Source organism: Lagopus muta, chromosome 10, assembly GCF_023343835.1.
Source record: "Lagopus muta isolate bLagMut1 chromosome 10, bLagMut1 primary, whole genome shotgun sequence".
NCBI lineage: Eukaryota > Metazoa > Chordata > Aves > Galliformes > Phasianidae > Lagopus > Lagopus muta.
In genome coordinates, this window is record NC_064442.1 from 6,254,458 (window position 1) to 6,278,059 (window position 23,602).

The following is a 23,602-nucleotide window of genomic DNA, read 5'->3' on the forward strand; positions in this document are numbered from 1 at the left end:
AGCTCTGGAGTCTGTCAGCATTCAGTTCCTGTGCTGACTGTGGCACTTGGCTGATTTTGAAAGCCCAAACGACGCTTCTTGGCCCTGGTGCTGGCACGGTGTTTTTCATCTGACTGCTTAACAGAAATAACTAAAATGATGCTGCTGAGCTGCAGTTCGGTACCATGTTTATTGATGTAAGGTGTCAATATAGCAGAAAAGCCATTTCAAGCCAAATGACTTCCCAGTTATGCTATGCTATGAATAGAGATCAATATTATCTGGAAGTATTTGAGCCTACTCGGGAAAAGAAAACCCACTCAGCTGTCTTGGGATACGTACAATCACTTCCGTGTAAACTGCTCATGCTGTGAGTGCTGATCAAATAGCTAAATTGCCACATTTATTGTCACAGTTGATGGGTGATATCTCTGTTGATCTAGTGCTGATAACGCTTTTTTAGATAGGGCTGCAACTGGGAGCGAGATCACCCAGCAGTGCAAAAGTCACTGTGGTTATAAAGCAGCAGGTTGGAGCTGGGCGATGCCACCTCTGTAATGTGACCTGGCCCTGGAAACAGCAGCACTTCTCTTGCTTGGACAGCCTTTGGATGCAAATATGGCACATGACTGAGGATGCAGTGGGTGTTTGCTTTGGAGCATCTCTGGGGATGGTGCTGCTGCTAGAGCAGAGTGCTTCCCATTCACCCTTTCCTTGCTGGTGCAGGGGAGGCGGGTGCATCTGATTGACTCTGGGAAAGCATCATCCCCAGTACAACCCTGCAGCTAGCTGCCAGTGCCGAATTGCTTGAGCTGTTGTGCAACAGCCTGTAATCTGAGCGCCGGGTTGCAGATTTTTGTTGCATCATTAGACCTTCTCTTTCATTATTGGTTTAGGAACATTATACAGATCTCCTTATTTATATAATTAAGCTCTACGTAGCTCTGGTGACAGGTTGTTTTGAGCAATGAAATAACATAATCCTACAGCGCCTGGCACACCCGGGCAGCCTGGTACTCTGAGCAGCTGCTCCATGGGCAGGGGACTCTGATTCTCTGTGGGGACACTGATGCTGGGTGGCACTCTTTGTGGTTGTGTGGGTGGGGAGGTGATGGTTGCATCCTGGGCGGGTTGCTGCGTTTTCTGGGCCTGTCTGTTCCTCTCCCAGCACTTAATCTGTTTGATATGCAAACAGCCTGGCGAAGAGACCCCAGCTGCTGCCTCCATGGGCTGAGCATGGGGACCTTGTTCATGGAGCCAAAACTGCATGCAGCCTGGGCTTGCACTTGCTGCTTTGTACTAGCACAGCAGAAGAGCATTTCATTTGTGTTCGTTTGCCAACGCGTGTGTGCTATTGGAATCACAGAATCATAAAATGGCTTGAGTTGGAAGGGACCTTAAAGCCCACCCAGTTCCAACCCCTGCTGTGGGCTGGTTGCCCTCTACCAGCTCAGGCTGCCCAGGGCCCCATCCAACCTTGAGCTGCCTGGAGCACCTCTAGGGATGGGGCACCCATAGCTCTCTGAGTGGCTGTGCCAGGGGCTCACTGCTCTCTGAAGAGATTTCCTCCTAACACCTAACCTTAATCTTGCCTCTTTTAATTTAAAACCATTCCCCTCTGTGCTGTCACTATCAGACCATGTAAAAAGTCAGTCTCCATTTTTTTCATAAGCTTTCTTTAAGAAGAGAAAGGAAGTTGGTTGCAATATGTGCATGTTTCCATCCTTATCAGAAGGTTTCTAAGTACAGTAATCACTGTTTACTGTCTTCACTTTTTTTTTTCTTCTCAAGTTGGAGTACCTCACAACTGCTAATGACTTTGACTTCCAGTGGCCAAGCAGTTCTTTCTCACTCCATTTCTCAACTGAGAATTGAGACAGAAACCACAATTAAGTGACAGTTTGAAACAGAGAGAGAACAGGGTTGATGTCATTGCCATGATGTCACAGCCGTGCTTTGATCAGGGCATTGGCCGGCTGACCTTCATGAGCCACCCTCATTTATCTCAGTGTCTCATTTGCAGCAGTTCTTCCTTTTCTTGAGGTCACGCAGTGCTCTGCAGGGCGACAGGTTGCCTGCCCTGGCTGCCTCAAGCCTGGCTGTTTCAGGGAAAAATAGAGGAGAAGCAGAAAGATCTGTACCAGAATTTGAAGACTTTGTCTGTTGGGAGTGGTTGAGTGGGCTTGAGATGTTACTGCATCTGTTTGCTTTGGTTTTTAGCTTATCGCTCCAATACAGTTCCCCAGCAGCATAGGGAATGGTGATCTTTGCTGTGGTGATTTAGTGAAGTGCTAAGGTCCAGCACACCTTAACATTTAATTCCAAACTCCTTGAGGTAGGTTTTGAAGTCTTCCATAGCCAGCTGTGTCCTTACTCTACAAGACCATCTAGAAAACAGTAGTTGCTACTTGGGATGGATGCTGCGGCATACATCATTTTAAAGGAGATGAAATACCCATAGCGAGACCTAATTTTCCTTTTGGTCTATCAGTGAGAACTGTAATGAGGCAGAAAAACACTATTATGCATTTCATTTTTTTCCTTATAGCTTCTGTCTACAGAATGGCAATCGTGGTGTGGCATGTAGTTGTGTTTTATTTATTTACTATTATTTTAAAATTCCTAGCTTTTCTTCGTGCAGGCGTCGAGTTTGATCCAGCCCTCTAAACAAAATGTTGCTGTTTGGTTTTGGAGGAACCTGGTGTGTGTGGTAAACGTGATGGCTGCATTCAACCCTCTGCTGTTCTGGTAAACATTTAGTGTGATGCTGTGGTTCGTGGACCCTCTTTGCCTTTACATCTGTCCAAAATAAAGCAGATTTTAGGGAAAGGATCTTTTATTTTCACATCTATTTTGCCCGTGTGTGTCCATAGCCATAGCAAATGGTTTTGTCCCACTGAATTGCATGGCTGCTGGGCTCCTGTCCAGCTTTGGTGGGACCTTTGGTTTTCCCTGTGGTCAGTGGGGAAGAAGTTGGTGCTGTGAAGGTGGCTTCATAGCATGTGGAATACCTTGTCCAGGCTCCCTTCCCTAAGGAATTAGGAAGCAAAGCTCAGACCAACTTCCAAAAATAGGTCTTGTGAGCCAGCTTCTCCTGGAAGCCCAGTAGAGGCAGGGAGAGGACTTCCTGTAGTGTGAATATCATGATGCTTGTATATAGGCTATGTATTAAAAGCAACGAGGTAGCAGCATGCAGACATGGATCCAGTGACTGAGCTTTCCTTGATGTCATTTGATATGTAATTATAGGGAGATTTCGTAGCATGCAACAGCCAAAACCTGGAAATACTGCAGAGGTTTGTTTGGGTGACTTGGCTATGAAAAGATCCCAGCCATATGAAATAATCCCAAATAATCAGCATTTCATCTCCCAGACCATTACTGCCCTGTTCTTGATGCTGTTTTTTTGAGTTTGCTAAAGCTTCGTTATGGCAATTACAAACAGATGGCGAGAAAACTCATTTTATGTGTCAAAACAATCAGTTTGCAGGGGGGGGAAAAAAACCAACAAACTGTATAGTGCTTCTCAGAAGAAGAAATTGGATTTCTGTTCAGGGGAAAAATAAAATAAAAAACAACAACAACAAAAAACAAGTAGGAAGTGGTTTCTGTGTGATGGCTGTGTTTTGGGAGCTCTCTGATTGACTTGGCTCTGTAGAAGCAGCAGCTGAGCACTGGAGACCCTGGGGTCTGCATGCTTGGGTTGTGCTGAACCTTCAGGAGAGCCTTGCTGGTCCCTGCCCACCTTTCAGCTCTCCATGCCCCAGCTGTCTGCTCCTAAACATGTTTTAGATGCAGACAACTCTATCTTGCTGTGTTTACAGCCCCTGACATTGACTTCATTTATGAATGAGTAGTGAGTACTTGTGCCGCTTGGCTCCTCTGCCTGTAAAGATGTAGATCACCCTTAAGTTATTGGGCTTATTATTTATTTTTCTTTAAGATAATTAGGTATGTAACTATCCCATTCCTCAGCACTGTTTACCTTCTCTCTTTAAGAACGTAGATAGCCATAATGCTGTCCTTATCCACCAGCACATTTCATCACTCAGCATTGATGGGCAAATTCTGCATTTGCCATCTCAGTATGAAGGGAGAGGGACCGCAGGAAATCAGCCCTCAGTTCTGTCCTGATGAATAAGATCTTTTTTCTCTTTTTCATTAAATTCAAGTGGAACACATTGTGTAAAGGCGAGTCTCAAAGGGACTTTTCTTTATATTCCCGTTTATGTTAAGTGAGCACTGTGAGATGTTGTGCTACTTGCAGTGTCACTGTGGGCCCTGTTGGGCAGAAATCCCTCAGAGTTATGGGTCAGAATGGAGGAGTGCTGACAGAGGTGTAGGAGCCTTTTATAACTGATGATGTTTGCAAGTAAATATAGAAAACAGCATATATTTGTACATGCTAGTTAAAACTTGAAAAGAGATTTTATCTCCAGCTATTTTCCTTCAATAAACTTTTCCCCCCCCCTATTTAATATACTTTTAAACTTTTTCCTATTGTCCTAGCCTAGAGAATTTGCTGTGGAAAGAGATTTGCTTGAACTGAGATCTCTTCCTTGTGCTGTTGCTGCCTGGCAGGGTAGGCATGGGCAAACCACTTTGCTTAACTGCATGTCATCATCTTCCTGTAATGATGTGGAAGAGATTTTGTGTTTTGTTCCTTGTTAAGCAGTATAAACACAGCTATAGGATGTAATTGTTTTTTCTATTCTTTAAGATGTTTAAGTCTATTCTTTAAGGTGCACATAAGAGAGGCGATGTCTGTGTTTGTAAGTGCTGGGAAATTATTTCACAGTAGAGGATGAGGAGAAACCCATATGGGGAAACCCTTCTAAAATGAGTCTACTTACACATGCAGGAGTTATCTCGATGCATTTCTATGGAAAGGAGAAACCTTTGGGCAGTTAATTCCTTGATTTGGACAGCTTTATAGAGTGTGCAGGCTTTTCACATACAGAACTAGAAATCTAAGGCTTGTTAATATTCTTCGCACCTGCTTGTGCTAAACTGAAAACTCCTCCAGAATGAACTCGAACAGAAAGCCCCAAAAGAGTAATGTCTTATTGTGAAGCTGGTTGATATTCTCCACTTGCTAATACTTTCCAAGTCATAAACATCCCAGTGAGTTTTGCATGTGTGCCTCCATATACACACCCTCATTCCTTAATGGGTACAGTGAAAAACCTGCAGTGATTCACTGCACACTCACTGTGTATTTACCAGTGTTATCTCTGCCCATAGTGCTTGCCAGCTTTCAGGAGTAGCAGTAAAGCTTGCTGAAGCTCTGTGGTATTGAAAGCCAAGTTATCAGCCTCACAAACAAGTGAAACCGCTGCACAGTTGTACTGAATGCCTTGCAGAGAGCTGCTGATCATCACACACTCTGATCAGCGTGGGATCACTACCAGGAGCCTTGGGTTAATGTTTCTTACTTAACGTAGTTAATCATCGCCTTATCAAACTGTGACCACGCTTTAACGTGCGGTCCTGAAAGCAGCTCTGCAGGAATGCTGGAGGGAAGTTCCAGTCTGTTTGCTTCGGACTGGGAGGGAGGTTTTTACTGGTTAATGAATCCAGAGGAGGTTTGCTTCCTTTGCCTGGTACTGGAGAGTTCAGGTAGTTCTTTCAGCTCAGTACTTTGCCATGGAAATGTAATTTAGAAATATGATACCAGAACAAGGAGTCATGGGCTCCTTATTTTTCCCCTCTTTTCCTTGCTGCTTTAAGAGGAACAAGAGGGTAAGTTTTTTTTCCTTTTTCCAGTTTGAAATAGTCTGTGCTGAAGTGTATATGGAAAAAACCCTTTTCTGCCTGCAGTGTCCTATGATGCCTTGCAAAGTGCTGTCCCTCAGCAGGAGCCCACCAGCAGAATTAAGGGAAATTTTAGTAACAGTGCTGACAAAAAACTTTGTGTACAACTGATGTGGCAGCATTCAGGTTCTGCTGTGCCTTTGTGGCTGAATGAAGGAGGCTTGTTTTGCAATGCTCCATCTGCCAGCTTTTACCTTCTCCAGTCAATTCACGGAGCACAATCGTTTTTCTAGCTGCTAGCAAGCTTTGCCACTTGCCGTTATCCTTGAAGTGCTTGTAATTGTGCTTTTGGGCTGTGCAGACAGTGTAGGGGCACTGTCTCTGGTAGAGCAGTGGCACGTTGTGCTTCGTTGGGTGCTGCGTGCCTACCCACAAACATTGCTGGTGTGGCAATGAAACGGTGGTCAGAGGGGCCTCAGTGACTATCATTTATGTAATCCAATCTCTCACACAACATTTAATACACAAAATCACAACCCCTACTCTTTCTTGACTTGCCATTCAGTCCTTTTAACTGCTCTTTCCAGGTGTGCTCCATAGGGCAGGCTTAGCCCTGGGGCTGGGGCAGGAAATCTGCCTGTGGAGAAGCGCAGGTTGCCCATCAGGGTTTGGCAGAGGATTGCTGGTAGATTATGGGCTTCATCAGCCAACTCTCGCTGGCCATCAATTTGTATTGTGTGCTTTTGTCTTCTCTAAAGTGCCTTGTGATAATGAGGGTACCCAACTACTTTGAAGGGATTAAGATAGGTGTAAGGGGATGAATTTGCAGGATTTCATGTTCAAGGTAAGGGTAACAGATACCAACCCATCTGTGCTGTGGAGGGGAACAGGGCGGGATCAAGCCCAGACCCACAGATGGGTTTCATGCTGCCCTCATATAAGCCTGGAAGCAGGCCTCTGCCCAGGGCTGCACTCAGAGGCTACTGTCTTCTGTCTGGCCACAAGGCACAGGTTGGTGGATGGCTTCCATACCCCAGGCGTGGGGCGGGTGTACGTTCTCAGGACAGGCCTTGTTGCACCCCAGTGACTCCTCCTTCTTCTCTTGCAGGAGCTGAACCTCGAGTCTTGCTCTATGCTCACTGGGGGAAGGCCCGGAAGGACATCTCGGACTGTTGGTGCTGCTTCATGCAGTTCAAGTAAGTTCGCATGTTTTGACAGCTCTTGGGTACAAGCGAATGCTGAGGCGATGTGTTTTGGGGAACGGGTTTGCCTAGCTTACCTGCTGGATGGCAAGGGGGGATGAGGATATTAAAGCATTATGACAAGCAAATTTGAGGGGAAAAAAAAAAAAAGAAAAAAGTAGAATGGTATTGAATGGTATGAAGAGTGCTGAAGGTGCTGGTGAAGAATTACATTGGAGACTACGTGTCTCACAAGTGAACTCACAACTTGATTCATACTGCAGTTGTATGTGTTCTCACTGTTCCATTGAGTGTGTGCCACGGTGTGAAACAGTCCATAGCACTTAAGGCACCAGCTGCTCTTCCCTATTGTTTTAAGGCACTGTGCACCTGTCCCTGGGGGTAGACAGGTGGTTCTGGTGTTCTCAGCCTGAGGGTTTCTCCAGAAGCTGCTGGGGATGGGAGTTGGGGCACACAGGGCTCCTGCCAGGGGAGCGTGGCTCGTTGTGAGCCTCTTGTGAGCCCCATGAGCTTCCTGCTCCGTCCTGCAGTGCTCCAGGTGTGCGTTCAGTGCTGCTTTTTCAGTTCCCATAGCCTCTCAATGTGGTGAACCAGATCAGGGTATGGATCTGACTTGTGGATGACGTGTAGCTTCTGTAGGACCGTCAGGAACTGTTGTGTCTCATGCAGTTATAGTCGTTTTCTCCAAAAATACTTAAGTTGGAAAAAAACTGTTAGCCTAAAGCAAAGAAACTGCGGGAGCCTTCTTTGGAAACGGGTGCTTGCAGTGCTTGGCCTCTGTCAGAGGGTTGTTTTCTCCTCTTGTGTGTGTAACCTGTTTACCTTCTGTGGAGTCTCACATTTTCCATGGCTATGCCCAAGAAGACTGGTGCAAAGCAGTGTGGTTAACAATGCTGGGCCCAAATCATTTGGCAGTGTTATAGCAACAGCTGGGTGGATTAATCATAAGCTGCTGCTGTGCTAGAGAGACAAGCATTTATTGTGATTATTTTGGTTTCCTTTTTTTTAGATGGGGTTGGTAGGGGTGTTGTACCTGTTTGCTGTTTTTGAGGGAAAAAAAATAATTGTCTTAGAATCATGGGTGAAATTATGAATGAAACCTCTATTGGGAAAGCATTCCTTTGAGGATGTGGCTGTCAGAGGGCTGGTCCCTGCATCTATCATGAGTTCAGATCATTAGCTGGATGTGCTGCACATGGCTAGTGGAGGAATGCAATACATGAGTTTCTGTGTAAGACAAGTGGTTTGCTGTTTGATTTGCTACCAGATCAGGCTTTCCAGGGCCTCATCCATCCTGGCTGCCATAGATGGGGCATCACAGCTCTGGGCAAGCTGTTCCAGTGCCTCATCACCCTTCTGAGTAGTTTCTTAACTTCCTGTTAATTTCTGGAGCACAGGAGCATGCATTGAGCAGTGCCTGCTGGAAAGGAAGGTGCAAAGGTTTCCAGTGCCAGGGCAGTGAGTGCTGTTTACCTGGCCCTCTGGGAACCAACATCTGCACCACGACTGCTTTCAGATGTGTGTTCTCTGATGGGTCTAGGAAAAAAACTAAACTTGAGTTTAGGAGCAGCTTTCCTTATTCCTCAAAGCCTTCCCTCATTTTGGCTGCTGGTCCAGTGTTTCCCTAACTGTGCTTGTAATGATGATCCCTTCATTTCATTCATGGTTACTGCCTAATGAATTTCATGTTAATGAATTCTGTAACATTTAAAATAGCTGCATAACTTGATGAAAAACAAACAAAAAAACCCAAGAAATATCAATAATAAAGGGATGCACTTCCACTCCCCAAATTTAATCCTGTGTTATAACGTAATTGTGCAGAACTGCCTGGCTGGTGAACAGCTGCACAGCGTGGGCTCCTGGTTCTGCATAGCTGCTTGTCCCTGAGCTGGGGTAATAAATGATTTACTGGTGTGACTGCAACCTGTGGGCATTAACCCATTGGGCTCCTGAGGGGCCAGCCTGAAAGCTTGCTTTGTGAGGGCTGCTGGAAGCAACGATCTCAGGTGCAAAGCTGGATGTCTGTTTGCAAAACTTACTTTATTGCTTGTGGGCTAGTTGCCAAAGGGATTGGACGCAGGGGGTGAGGTGGTGATATTGTGTAGGATCTGTGCTCATTTGAATTTGTTTGATTTTGTTTTTAATTTAATTTTCAGATTTCTATGTGTACTCTGTCATCTCTGCTTTAGAGATGCGATACTCTGTTGCTTTGGGTTTTGCTTTTTGTGATACCTTCCCTGCATGCTGCATACTTAATGCTGTGTCTTACAAACTGTAACTCTGCTTTTTTCTCACTGGCAATGAGTACCAGAGGGCTCCGTTAGTTGCTGGGAGTGGGTCAATGATGTACATTTTTCAAGACTCCCATCATGTGTATTCTAGCTACGCAGTGTATTAAAGGCTATCAGCTGAATTTTGCTCATTTGAAGAGGCACCCAGAAGGTCTGCTAAGGATTTCTGGCAGTTAATACTTGAGCCTGAGATAAATGTTTTGTGCCTACGTGAAACAGCTGCCCCAGAACCTGTTGGAGGACTTAATTTGAGTATAAACATACGTGTGCTTTTGCGTACATGCTGCACTATAATTCAAGTCGACTGTTAGTTCTTAACTTTATTAGGATGTAGCTACTTGAGCTGAAGATAGAGCCTGTGCTTTTTATTTTATTACAGCTACATGGTAGCTACTTATAAAATGCTGCTTGGGTTTTAGGACTCGGTATCTTAATTACTGTTTGCCATTAGTAATATTTTCAAGTAGCAATTGACAAGTGAGGGCAGTTATATCTTGTTACAAGTGGATTGGTTGACAATATGTGTGTACTGTAAAACGTGAAATGAATCGCCCTGTGCTGATGACCCTTGTACATTTACAGGAGACTGGTCTTTATGATACACAAATAGATTCCGGACACAGGAAAGAGGCTTATGACAAGAGGATGAGATCAGTTTGTATAATTAGAGCTAGCTAATAATCCTTTTACTCTCTGTTGTTTCAACTTCTACAGAGTCTTTGTTTCTTGGAAACCGGGCATGTGGAGCATATGGTGATAACCACAGCGATTTGAGTTTTGTGGGGTTTTTGTATCTAACGATGGCAGTGGAGAAACCAGGTGTGTGTTTTGGGAGTGATTGCTGCCTTCCTCTGCTGGGCTTGGGGGATGTGGCTGCTTTGGTTTACCCTGCATGGCTTGATCCCCTTCCACAGTTTGGGTGGTAAGGTGGGAGCCCCAAAAACTGCAGCCCTGTGCTGCAGGCTGGGCTCCGGCCCGTTAACAGCAATGGAAGCCAAGCTACATTATGCAAAGCAAGTTAATCTATATCCAGAGCATTTTATTAAATCATCAGTCAATTAAATCAGTGACGCTCTGTTAGCTTTCGTTCCAGTGAGGCTCTGCATGCAGTTAAGCTGTTGCTGTAGCAACTCTGGGCCTTCTGTTGGTGGGGCCTGCTGCATGGGGAAGGCTGCAGTGCTGAGCTCTCCAACAGCATTTAACATTTAGGGCTGATTTTTCAGTTAAACTCATTCCTTCTCCATCCTTTGCTGAGGAAGGAGAGTGTCATGAAGTTGCATCTCTTTCTGGTGCTGTTAAAGCTGTCTGCATGCACCTGGTTGCAGCGGGGACTCGAAGACCTGCCAGTGGTCCTTCGGAGGCGAGGACAGCAGGGCCAGGCCGATACAAAACGTGTTTACATCTCCTCTCCATTGCTTGCAGCCAAATGAAACTCCTCTGTGTCTGTAATTGGATGGCAACATATGGTTTTGTTTGCAGACAGGACGCAGCTGGCAGGCAGCATCACCTGTGGAAATGGTGGAGGAGGGATTTTTTTTTTTTGTAAGGAATCAATTTAGTTACAAAACCTAACCTTCAGCAAGTTACATGAATTCAGGTGGTTGTACACAAATGTCTGGGGTTTTGTGCTCAACACTTCCTCAGCTGCAATGGCACACGCTGTGCTGCCCTGCACTCATACCCTGATTGCTGCCACATGCTTGAGATGCAGCTCATCTCCTCACCCCTTTCTACATTCAGAGGCTTTTCCTAGTGGGATTGTGTACCTATGTGTTTGTGAGGTAACTTTTGAATGGGTTCCTTGCTTGATTCCTCCAGCCTCCTATTTCTGGCTAGCTAAAAAATCCTGTGTTAATATAGCTACAGAGAAAGTCATTCTGCATTTAGTATTGTAATGCCTGGAAGCACGTACGTTCATCTTCTGTCACAGAATCACAGAATGTCAGGGTAAGGTTTGTTTTAGTTGCTGCAATTGCTGCTTGATTTATACAAATTTCTCCCTGCTTACAGCTGAAGAATTGGGTCACTGGTTTATTTCTCCTGCCTAAACAGAACGCTTGTTGGTTTTGCTCTCGGTTTTATTTTTTTATTCAGTCTGCTTGCACATTAGAGGGCGTTAATACATCAATTAGAAAGGTAGTTCATTTTGTGAATGGTGACTTCTGGCATCCATTCAGAATGAATGAAAGCAGTGGGGCAAATTGTGTGAACAATTCATTCCTTCTTTCACCTAATACTGAAGAGTGAGAGCAAGTCATTGCTGATCTAAACTGTGCAGGAGGATACCCGGAAAAAATACACCAGGCAAGACAATGTGAGTAAAATTAACATAGCTTGTTTCTATTTTCGGACTTACTGCTACAGTTAAAGAATAAAATACATAAACCAAAACAAGAATGGCTTTGTTTCAAATTTTAATTATCTTAGAATAAAAATGCAAGGAGACAATTGATGGGTAATACAACTTGGTAATTTATATATCACTCCCAAGAAAAGGGGAATATTCTAGTGTAGTGATTCCCATGACGTTAGGGGAGGGCAGTTAACTTGGGAAAGATGTTGCTATTCTAGTTCTTTGCATGAAGTTCAGGGCTCCAGCAGGGATCTGTCTGCATGTGGCCAGCTTGTCCCGCACTTGCTGTTTCCTACTGCCTTTGTTTATCTTGTCTAGTTTAGAACATGAGCGCTTTGGGGACTGAAACCCAATCCTCCTGATATTTCTGAGCACTTCATAAACTAACATTTTGTGAAAACAGAGCGTGTGGGAGTGGTGAGGACGTGGTGCTTTGTTGGGTGAGGTTCAGTGGTTGGACTGCCTGTAGTGCCAACAAGCGCGGAGCAGATCCAAATGGGTTCAGATAAATGTGCAGAGTAATCCCTGGATTTCTTTAAACTCTTTTACAGCTTATGGGTTGTTTGTTTAAAGGGGAAGGATCTGAGGATTGGTTGTAAGGCATTGTAATGAAGGTTACCCTGTCACGTGTGTATCTGTTGGTGGTAGTGTTGCAGTGCAAAGGGAAGTTTGCTGATGACTGGCTTTCTGAAAGATAGGGTTTCTCTAATTTCTATGGGATGCATGTAGCATGAACTGCCTAGAGTGTTACCCTAAATACTTGAAGGCATGAAGTTCAGTCCTTACAAGGTCCAGAGTCCTTATGCTAAGAACAGCTTGCATGAAGCAAATTTTGTGACGTTTTGACAAAAAAAAAAATCCTCCTTTTGACTTTCAGCATGCCAGTGCTGAGATGCAGAGCCCTTACAATTGGGAAGTCATCCTGCTTTCTCTGTATTTCTGCTTATCTATTCAAATGCTTTCCGTGAGATCTGTAACTTCATCAGTGTGTATTTTGGCTGTCCTCTCCCTCCCGTGACCACGAGTTCTTTATGGCTGAGGCTGTTTTTGTACTGTTGGGAGTGCGTGCTTCAGGCTCAGAAAGTACAGATCATTGTTTCCGACGTCAAAAATAAAATAAGTGTTGAGATGAAGATGGGAATCAGCAGAGCTTAAACTTGAGGAATAACTAAAATGAAAGTTTACAAAAAAAAAGCTTAGCATGAAGCGTGAAAAGCTTGAGAACCTCAAAGACTTAAGATTGAAGTATAAATTATCACATGTGGTGTATGAGGGAGAGGAGATGGAAGAGGTGGGCTTGCATGGAGATTCCAAATGGCTTCAGTGCCTCTCCTTCTTGTTCCTGCCCATCCTATTGCTTTCCTTTCTGATTGGGGGGAAAAAAAAGAGCAAGTGTGAATGAGACACAATGGGAAAATCTCAAGGCCATTTTGGTAGCTCTGAGCTGTGCTGTGTGCACAGGCTTGCAGTGTTATCTGTGCAGGGCCGTAGGCACGGCTTTCAGGTTTGTCCTTAAGATACACTTCGTGATGCCTGTAAGAAATAAGCCAACTAATTAAGATGAAATTAAATAGCAGCTGGGAAAAGTGGATGGAGAGGATTTATTATTTAGGTACGTGGTGCTCGTATCCTTTCCTGCTCCTTCTGCTTGTTTGTAAACTCTTCAGGGCAGAAACTTTGTTTGCATTGACATTTTCTACAGCGTGTGAGCTGATGGGGGCCCTGATCCTGGCTAAGGTTTCGGGAACCACAGTAAAGCAAATAAATGCTCTTCTTTTCACCTCTTGTCAGATAATACAGTATCCAAAGAATTCAAATCTGTTCTCTTCCATGGCATATGTGGAATAATACAGAATTTCTCCACAAGAGGCTGTAATAACACTAACTGTATTTGTTCTTCAGCGCTTAGTGGAGCGGAAAGGTATCCTCCCCATTCTGGGAAGGCTTCAGTAGTTTTCAATTTTACTGACTTATGCAGTTCTTTATAATGCCTGAAACCACTGTTGCTTTTAAGAGCTGGAACCTGGACTTTTATTTCACGTCCTGCTTTAAAACTTGCAAACACGAGGGGATTTCACTGTGGTATCCTAAGGGGAAAAAGCCAATAGAATTCCGGAAGCATTGCAAGATGGATGTCTGGATGGACTTAAAGCATGGCATTAAAAAAAATCTGGAAGATGCAGGTATTTCCAAGAAGGAATATGAATGTTTTCAGTGCAGGCAACCACTAATGGAAGAAAAGAACTGTACATCTGGGGACATCTGAGTGTGCCCATAGGTAATTAATTGTACATGCAGGAAGACAGTATGAATTTGTGTCAGACTAATTTGTTTTGTTCACTTTCTGTAAATGCTTTGGTAAATGGGTTTGGAGGGGAGACTGTCCTTCCTTCTGTTAATAACAGGGATCTTTACTTAGTCCTATAGATAATACAGCAAACCTGTGTGATGGGCAGTTGTGGGGCTGCAAGATCCCTCAGTGGCTGTGTAGTCAGTAGTAAGGACCATCTTCTGTGTGACTGAGACATGGTAGAAATACTTCCCACCAGTTGCATTTTCGTAAGGCAATTATGTGATACTTAGTTGGACAGATGTGGAGTGGTGCCAGAGATGTGGAGTGGTGCTGATGAAATGCTCTGATTGAGCAGTCTGAGAGGGAAGTGAAGGTTTCTGCTGAAAAAGGCATTTGCAGTGGCTGCTGGATCTTGTGAAAGCGGTGCGCTCGCAGTGTATGTAGGATCAATTTGTGTTGTTTTAGCCCTGGTGAAAGCACGCTTCTTGAGGAATGCAGCTGATGCTGCAATCTTTATCAGCACGTTTGCCCTCGTGGGGCTGAGCATGTTTGAGAAGTCCTGTGGTAAGCCAGTCTGTTTTGTGTGTCTTTCAGGATTTTCCTTTAATAAAAGCTCTGTTGCAGGGTGATGAGGAAACAAGTGCCAGGCTCTTGGCCAATATTTTGATTTAGAAAAGGAGAAGATAAGGTAAATATGCTGCTCTTTGAGGGATGGAGATGCTCTCGCCACTCCTGGTGCCATGAGATGCATTTTAGTGGGTGCAGACTGCATTTTGGGTGCTGTGACCACCTGGTATGTTGCAGACTTAGCAGAACCAGCCAGGTCCTCACACTCCTATTTCCACCCATGGTGACTGCTTGCTCATAAAGCAGTGTTGCCAGCTGCCATGACAGTACCTAAAGCGCAGCCTCGGTCTGTGCAAAGGTTGCAGGGCTGCTTCCCCCAGCATCAGGGAGCGTGGTGCTGCAATTCCTTTTGCTCACTTGGAAAAGTTTGGCTCTGTGCATCGCAGCTTGGGAAGCTGCCTCGAGTCAGCGTTCAGAGCAGTCGCATTGCCTGCTCCAGCACTGTGACAAGTAGCATCTGGGGACAGAGCTGAGCCCTTCCAGTTGGCAGTAACTGCCACGGTCATTTTCTTTTTGATTCTGTAGGCAGATCCTAGGTTGAGCGCGTGCAGCAATTGTTTCTGATAGAATACATCAGCATGTTTCAGTGCAGGCTGTGTGTGCCCTGCCTGCAGAAAGCGAGCTGCTCTTCCTGTGAGGTTTTCTCTTGAATTTATGTCTGGGACTCTTAAGTATACTCTTCATTTTTTTCTGGCTTGACTTGATGATGGAAAAGGTGCAGTGGATGTGATTTTTCTTTCTTTGCAACACGAACTGTAGCAGGTTGAAGGCCTTAAAACAAGGATGGAGGTGGAGTTGTTATTTGCCCTTTCTTGTTGGCTTGGCTCTCAAAGCAGTTCATTTACTGCTGCAGTCCCACTCCGTATCTCACAACAGGGCCAGGCTTTCTCTCTGCACTTTGCATTGTCTGATAGGGGAGGAGTGGTACTACCTGTCCAAAAAATAGGAACTGCTTTCTGGGGAGCAGAGCAGGCATCAACTCAAAAGATGAGTTCCTCTAATCTATGCAGTCCTCCTCTAACCTATGAGTCCTCCTCTAATCAATGCAGAAGAAAATGTTTTATAGCTTTCTATTTCTCAACACCGAAGAGCCTTGCTTCCTCTTCCCTCCCCCCTCCTTTTTTTAATTTTACATTTAAAGCAGTCCAAATTAAATTAGGATCCTTATGAATCTTGCTCTAATAATTACCATCACAGTCTTTTGTTTTCATTTTCTTTTCATTTTCCTAAGTTGTTTTTTTCAGAGGCTGCCTGCCTGTCCACTGGCTGGAGAAGTTAACATCCAGAAACTGACTTTTAGTCCTCTGCTGATGTGAAACAGTCATTCATACTTATCTGTCACTCTGGTTTTTTCATATGTGTTTGCCAGAGCACTTCCTAACAAGATAAAATATCTTCAGAACTTGCTTGTCTCCTTGCAAATGAAGTTTGTTTACTTTGAAAAATTGGAATGACATATATATTATGAAATATTAAATTGTTTCATTTAAGCCATTGATGTGAAGACTTCTAGGAAGATAAAAGGGGGAAAATCTTCCTCCAGGAAGTATTTCCAGATATTTTTCTTGTTTGTCAAGATCAAGCATCAAGACAGTCACACTGTCACCTTACCTCACTGCTGCTGCAATGAACTTCTCTTGCAAACAGACAAAAATCCCACACCAGCCCAGCCATGTGTTTGAACTCCTGGGCATCCCCTTTTCTTTCATGAGCAGTATCAGTATTTTCACTTCCTTAGGTATGAAGCCTTCTTTTGGCCCCTGCAACTTGTGACCACAGTCTTTTCAACGATACTCAACTCTCCCACAGCATAACCTCATCTTGTGGGAGTTAGGAAGGATGGGCTGGTTCCATTCCTGACCTGCATGTGTTCTTTTCTATTTCTCTCTGCTCAGCTGCTGCCAGGCATCTGCCAGGAAGGGGATGAAGCAATGCAATATGCATTTCTGTAGGGTGGCAGAGGTCAGAGTATGCAAGGCCACATGATTACTTGAATAGCAAAAATCCAAATGCTCTGTTGATAGGATACCCTTCTACTGTTGCTGTTTTGTACACATCTTTGACACCATCAGTGCAGTCAGACTTCTTATACTAGTTTCTACCAAAGATCTTGAAAGGAGAGTTCATAATATTGCTTGTTTTGTCTGCTTTGTTAAAGTGATCTGATTTAAAAACAAACAACAAAAAAATGTAATGGAGCCTGAGTGCAGGGTTTGCACAATGGAACCTACAAGAAAAATGATTTGATGGTATTGGGCACGATGTACAGTGTAACAGCTTCTTAATTTGGATAAATCTGACAGTAGGCATTGTGATGGAGTGCAGGAGCTGCAATTTCTGCTGCGTATGAAGGTGTGAGGAGCATTAGCAGTAGGTGTCAGGATGGCACCTTGCACAAAACTTGTGAAAGCAGGGGAGGGGGCTCATAGTGGCTCAGCGCTATGGCATGGCAGCCCAAACACCAAGCATGGTGTGACAAGGCCCCTCCATGGCTTAGCTGGAAGGGGGCAGGCTGAAGCTGTCAGTAAAAAAGGTGACTAAAGGTCTGGCTTCGTACCCGATCCCTTCTGTCGGCAGCTCTCCTGCTTCTCAAACCTGCACCAGGAGTGGGACAATAAATCAGAATGAATCCTGCTGCTGTTTTAGCAGCGCGCTGGGGTCAGGCGGATGCTTCCTGCCTGGTTGGTGAGGCTTTGGGTTGGGCTTTTTTGAAAGCGTTGACTTGATGGCTGGGTGTAGCTAACAGGAGCAGGGTGGGGAGGTAGCAATGGCAGTCCTGTATCTGTAGGGCACGTTGGCCCCTGCCCCATAGCTTTGTCCCAGCAAAGCAAACGGCTGTGGTGAAGATGAGGTGCAAGCTTCCTGAGAGTATGTTTGCTTTTTTGGCGTCGTGGGTAACTGCAGCTGTAACTTGATTGCAAATCACAGAAGTTATTTTGTGTGGTGACAGCGGTGACAATAACATACCTGTGAACCTTGATGTGGAAGAGGTAAAGCTGTTATTTAATGACGGGGAAAGGATGACTTCAAGTGTGTTAGAATGACTTCCTTTCGTCGGACTTCTGAGAATCTAAAATAACTGACGAGAGTTTAGTAAAACTAATTATTTGGGAATGGGGAGGAACTCGAGGAGTAGAATTTTGTGTCTTGGGGAGATGCAGACCTGTCATGTTCTGTTCTCCTGAATGTTTCATATGACATTCTCTAACTTGTATCTTAGGCCAGTTGTAATATAGCCAGTGTGGAGGTATGGCTGAATTTCAGGGATAAAGAGTGATCCTGAAAGTTTTTATAAATGCAAAAATGTAGGCACGTTGACTTTGAAGGTGTGTCACACGGCATCTCTTATGAGCAAAAAGAGAAGTAGTTCATGTACTTGTCATGACTTGAAAAGAAATGGTGAGAAAGCAGTGCTTTGTCTTAACTCTCTTTAAACATTCTCATCTGAGACACAACTGTTTTGCTTCTCTGCAGCAATATATTTTTTTAAGTCATATCCAAGTGCTACCAGATTGCTGAGCCAGACTGCGGGACTTAATTTTGCTTCAGGAGGGAATTGCTCTGTTGCAGTGAGACTTTGTGAAAATTCAAATGCGGGATGGGCTTGAAGGGAGTTTGTCCAACTCTGGTTTAATCTCTGTAAGGTACAATAACAGCTCTCAGCTGGGTTTTGCTTCGGTTCCCCTGTTCAAGATGTCTATGTTCAGAATAGCAGAGACGTTCAGGTAGGTCATGAGGCAGATTGGCAAAGCTTGCATGGTTTGCACTTCTGTTGGTTTTGGTTTTTTTAATTATCTTTTAGTCTTTTTTCCTTTCCCCCCCCTTCCCCCCCCCCCCCCCCCCCCCCGTTTTCTGCTTTTCTTTGTGAGAGCTCAGTAGGATTGGCATGGCAGGAGCATATCATATGGAGGATTGCTTGCAGAGCTGCTTTTGGAGCTTACCAGCCCAAACGACAGCTTGTGTTCCTTGTCCCTTGTTTTCACCAGCAAGTAATTCTTTGTAAATCCAAAGAGGCAGGGAAAACTATCAAGTGTAACCATTTTGAGGCATCCTTGCTGTTGGAAGGGACTCTTGAGGCTGAAAATAACTATGAATTGAATAAATCTAGAAGTATTTTGGGGCGTTCATCTGTCTGTGGTGTGGGACCTTCTGCAGCAGGACGGTGTTGGGCCGAGCAGCTCAGCAGGTAGCACAGCCACTGAGAATAACCAGTGCAAAAGCACTTTGCAGTATGAGGAGAGCGTGTGAGGGAGCACTAAAAGCTGGAATCAGCTATGAGAACGTCAACTGTTTTTGGATTTCTGTCTCACTAAAGGCAAGCTGGGGGTTTTGGAAGGGAACAAAGAATGAAGAAGATCCTGTGTAGGTTGTTTCTTTGTGGAAAAGCAGAGTGATGCTTCATCTCCTTCTGAAATGGGGTTAAAGTACTTGCTGTGCAGACTGCAGCGCTGCAGACATGAGCAATGACAGAGATTGAGTTTTTAATTATTTTCTCAGGAGCTTGGATTGCTTTATACATGCATTAAACAGAATCTTACAGCTTTTGCTTGTGCTGTTTGCTGCTGCAGTGGAGAAATGGGAAAGCTTATGGAAGTGAGGGAAATATATGGACAGATGTGTAATGAAGGACTGATGATTGTCATAAGAAGCAAAGGTTGCTAGGAGGAGGGGTGGGTTTAGGGGTGTGTGAATGGGAAGCCAGTTTCACTTTGGAATATCACAAGAGCCAACAGATGGGAAGCAAACGTTGATTTGCTCAGTAAATTGTTTTAGAATTGCCTTTGCTTAATAACTGCATAAATGAAAAAATAGCAGATCCGTGTTGACCTGGAAGAGGGAAAATACAGAAAATAGTTTTTTACATAACTTTCTATTAGAAGCAGTAATGTAAGAATGCTAGTACCACGTTGGAAATGTAACATCATGCAGCTATGGAGAAGTACTTAACATTTTATGGAAAACAGTCCTAAATTTGTCTTTTCTTTTTTGTTTCAGTGTTCTGAGGTCATGAAACTTAATCCACAGCAAGCTCCATTATATGTGAGTAAAAAGTTTCAGCAGCTCTTTCCTTTCCTCCTATTCCTGTAAAATGCTTCTCACCACCAGTGATGGAGATTCTGCTCATTTCCTCCCTGCTCCCTAAAGACATTGCTTGTATTCACTCAGTTGTACTGCCAATACACAGTGATAACCCTCAGGTGAGTTTACTGAGTCCTTCTGACTTCCAAGGACTTGGTTTGAAGGAGGTTCTGTGGCACGTGGTAATGCTGGTGTCACGTAGCCGCGCAGTGCAGGAGCCCCCTGCTTTTTGGTTCCTCACTTGGTGTGTCAAGAGGCTGTAAGAAAGAATTACTGGAGTGGAAATAGAGCATCCAATGCACAGCTCACTCTGATGATGTTTTTCTGCTCAGGGTTTTAAATGTGGCAGGGAGCATCTGGAAGCAGTTGAGGCTGGGCTGACAGGCTCCTGCAGCAGGGCACGGACTGTGGCACCTCCTGCAAGCTCATAGCCTCCCTGGCTGCGTTAATAGGGAACAAGCTTCCTTTTGCTCTTGAATAGCAGCTTTGTTGCAGAATACAGGGACTGTCAAATTAGACCCAAATTTGTGGGCGTGGATGCATGTGTGTGACACTTGTGCCAAAGCTGCCAGCCAAGGCTGTAACCATTTACTTTCTGCATTGCTGTGCACACAGCAGGATGGGCTGCTAAGCTGTCCTGGGTTTGTGTGCTGCAAGAGTGGAAAGCTGGGAGGAAAAATTGCTTACTAATGTAGTTCTTTGCGGGAGGAATAGGAGACTCTCACATCAAGTAAATGAGCTGTAGCTTGGAAAGCATTGTTTGTGGTAAACAGTGAACTTACTGACCTTTTAATTTCGTGGAATTTTTCAAGTTCTGTGCATGCTTCATTACCACCTGGAAGCTGTGTGCATTAGAATTCATTCTGTACTTACTGTGCTAAGTGTGGTGCTGGGAGGAAGATGAACACCATGTAGGATGATTTGACTTGAGCAAAACAGCCTTCCTGCAGTAGAATGCCATGTTGTGTTTTATTGTGGAGCTCAGATCAGACTGAAGTCTCTTAAAACACAAACGTGCTGAACAGGGTGACTTTGAATAAACTTTTATTTAAACTTTAGGTTTGTTTTTTTTAAAAAAAAAAAAAAGAACAGACTTATGTATAAACATGTTCTGCAGATGCTACAGTAAAAATTTATGAATGGTAGAAAGCAGGATAAAATTATTCTTATGTCTGTTGGGCAGGGTATGCCTTAACAAATCAGGAGGCTTTGTTTTCCCAGTCTTATCTTCTGACTCAGTTTACTTTCCCACCATTTTGTGTAGCTTTGCACTCAATACGTATTTCAGTGGCTGATTTAGAAGTCCTCTTCCCCACGTGACTGTGAGGAGGACTTGGCTGAGGTCAAACTTTGCCCAGTGGAAAACAATGATTGTACAGCACTCAGTATTGTTTTTTTTTTCTTTCAGATGGGAATAAGTTCATGGCAACATTATTTCTGCATCAGGGACTCCTTTTTCTCTCCCCTTTATGATCCCATGCAGGTGTCTATGCAGATCAGATCCCTCTCAAAACAAACAAATCTTGGTGGCTTAAGGAAGAGGAGAAAACAAAAAGAAACTCATCAACCTTAAAAACTAGATATTTAATCTTCCTGTTTCCTTTGAGTGTTGATGTTATGCAAATTTTAAAATTAGTTGCTGTGTTCCTGGAGGTGTGAATTGGTTCAGCTCATCTGAGAACTGTGTGAGGTGAGCAGAACAGAAAGGAAAATACATTTTCCTGTTATTTTTCTTTTTTCAAGGGCTGGCCTGTTAGCAGGTGAATACCAAACCTTGTTCAGAGCAGTGATAACTCTGCTTTCCTTGCATGGGTTCTTCCTCCAGCTTGTTTTCAGGAAGCTGAGAACAGCATCCAATGAATTTCTCCATAATTAATTACAGCTCTGTGAAATAGATGACTGGAAATGGCAGGCAATACAAACACATCAGGGAATCTCTCTTCATTTGCCTACTTTCAGGAATGTTGCTTCCCCCAGGTTTTACCCTTTTGTGCTTGGGGCCTTTGCAGTGCATCCTTCATACATTTTCTCTTTTAAATCAATAGGTTAGATTCAGGATTATTTATTTAATTTGAATCTTTCATGAGTTTCATCCTGAAAGCTCCATGTAAAGTGCAGACTTGGGCTAATGCACAGAAATAATGCTGAAATGTCTTAGAAAAATCTGACTGCAGCAACTTTACTGATCTACTTTTGAATGGAGAAGCTAAAAACAAAGATGATGTCTCCAGATCTATTCCTGGAAGTCTATCAGCTTGTAGCACGTTATTCCTTATCTGATGATCAACAGATTGCCTGGACTTGTAACTTCATAATTACGAAAGACAAACTGGGAACCTGAGGTGCTGAATCTACTGGAGACCAAAATTTTGCGGGTGATAGAAAACGCAGAACTTCCACATATGCTCTAATATAGGGATGAGCTCGGTGCTGCTCCTGGTTTGTCAGCAGCATGGTCACAAGGCAGAGGAGCTGGTGCCAGGAGAGATAGGACAGCTATGCATTCCTTGATATAGCGCAGTGCAAGTTCAGCGCAGCGCGAGACACTTAACGCCAGGCCAGCAGCTACCCGAGCTGCATGGCTGTCAGCACTCAGTTGTGTTTAAATACGGTGGCGCCTTTGGCCCAGGGTTGTGTGAATTGGAAAGAAAGATATCCAAACCTTACCTCCTTTCTAAAGCTGCTTACTGGGGGACAAACCTTAGCTCTGCCTTGCTGCCAGCAGCTGGGTTCTGAAGAGCCAGGGCAGCAGAGCTGGGAAGTCCTTAATAAGGTCTGCTGTGTTTGTGCAGCTGTGATGAAGGATTCACATCTCTTTGCAAAGTAGTGGTCCTAGACCTTGTCATACAAACTTGGCTTCAATGCAGTGATAGTTTCTAGAGCTGTAATCTGCATCACACGTAGGGCTGTAGCAAGGACCAGGATTTATTCATCTCCTGGCTTTTTCACTGGCATGGCTCAAGGTTATGAAAAGGAGCTGCTGCTTGGCTGGGATCTCTGGTTTTTGTTGCTGGTGTTCTTCTGTTCTTGTTGTTTTTTGATTTGTGTTTTTTGGGGGGTGTTTTTTTCCCTAATATGTTATTTGTATTGGTCAGACTTTATATGGAGGCTTTGGTGTGCCTGTGGCTATTCTGTGGAAGAGTTGCTCTGTGAACATTTTTAACATACGTGGGTTTCTTCAACTGTACTTTACTGCAGGATTTGCTAATAAGTCCGTGTGGCTGAGCAGTCCTGGGACAGTATTGGGGAACACCTCTATTGGTGCTCAGGTATCATGTTAAATCTGAATGTGGCCTCACCTGTATCCCTCTTGTACTTCAGAGCTGTCCCACTGGTATGGGAGCTCTATCAAGCATGAGGGAGTGGATGTAGGACAATGTTTCAAATCTTGCTCCTGCTCTTTCTGGGCCTTTGTGCATCCAAAAACCCAAATGAAAGACTGAGATGCTCCATGTGCTGCTAGGGCTCAGGGTGGAGTGGGGAAGTTGCAGAACTCTGGCATTCATGGGATGCAGGAAGTCAGGAGCTTCAGTTTTGTTTGCTTTCAGTGGATACCTGACATGACCTCTTTCATCTTCACCCTTTTGAATAAGCTGAATATCTCCAGTAACGTAAGTCAGAATTTCAACTTGAGCATTGTAGGGTACTGCCTAGCTCTTGCTGGGGTATTATTGGAATATTTAATTCATCAAGAGTATGTGGATAGGAAAAAAAGGATCAGCATTGCTCTAAGTAACAGAGGCTTACTTTTAAGTGTTTTTATTTTATTGCAATAAATTGGTGAAGTTCTCTGTTTATAAATTAAGTAGCTGAGATCAATCACTTCACTTAAATGTGACTGAGGCTAAAATCGTAGTGAGAGAAAGGAAATGGGAAAGAGCTTGGTGGAAGCAAAGTGGTGATCTTTGTATAAATGCTGTCATTAATTGAGAGTCCAGTGGGGTATCCAGCAGGAGATTTAAGTACAAATGCATCAAGGATCACAGGCCATGTCTCGCTTTCTAACCAAACTGGTAAATAC

The 23,602-nt window shown here is 44.1% G+C and overlaps 1 protein-coding gene across 8 annotated transcripts in view; it reads left to right on the forward strand.

The window, feature by feature from the left end:
• AKAP13 (A-kinase anchoring protein 13) overlaps positions 1 to 23,602 on the forward strand; it is a 195,681-nt gene that overhangs the window by 30,309 nt on the left and 141,770 nt on the right. For 5 of the 8 annotated variants that reach the window (XM_048956241.1, XM_048956247.1, XM_048956243.1 and 2 more), the window contains exon 1: positions 19,588 to 19,700. In XM_048956241.1, the coding sequence (XP_048812198.1) occupies positions 19,611 to 19,700 (90 nt within the window). In that variant the 5' untranslated portion in view covers positions 19,588 to 19,610. Of the gene's footprint in view, positions 1 to 6,841; positions 6,930 to 19,497; positions 19,543 to 19,586; positions 19,701 to 23,602 lie in introns of those variants that run through there. The other 3 variants (XM_048956244.1, XM_048956245.1, XM_048956242.1) reach the window with 2 other exon arrangements.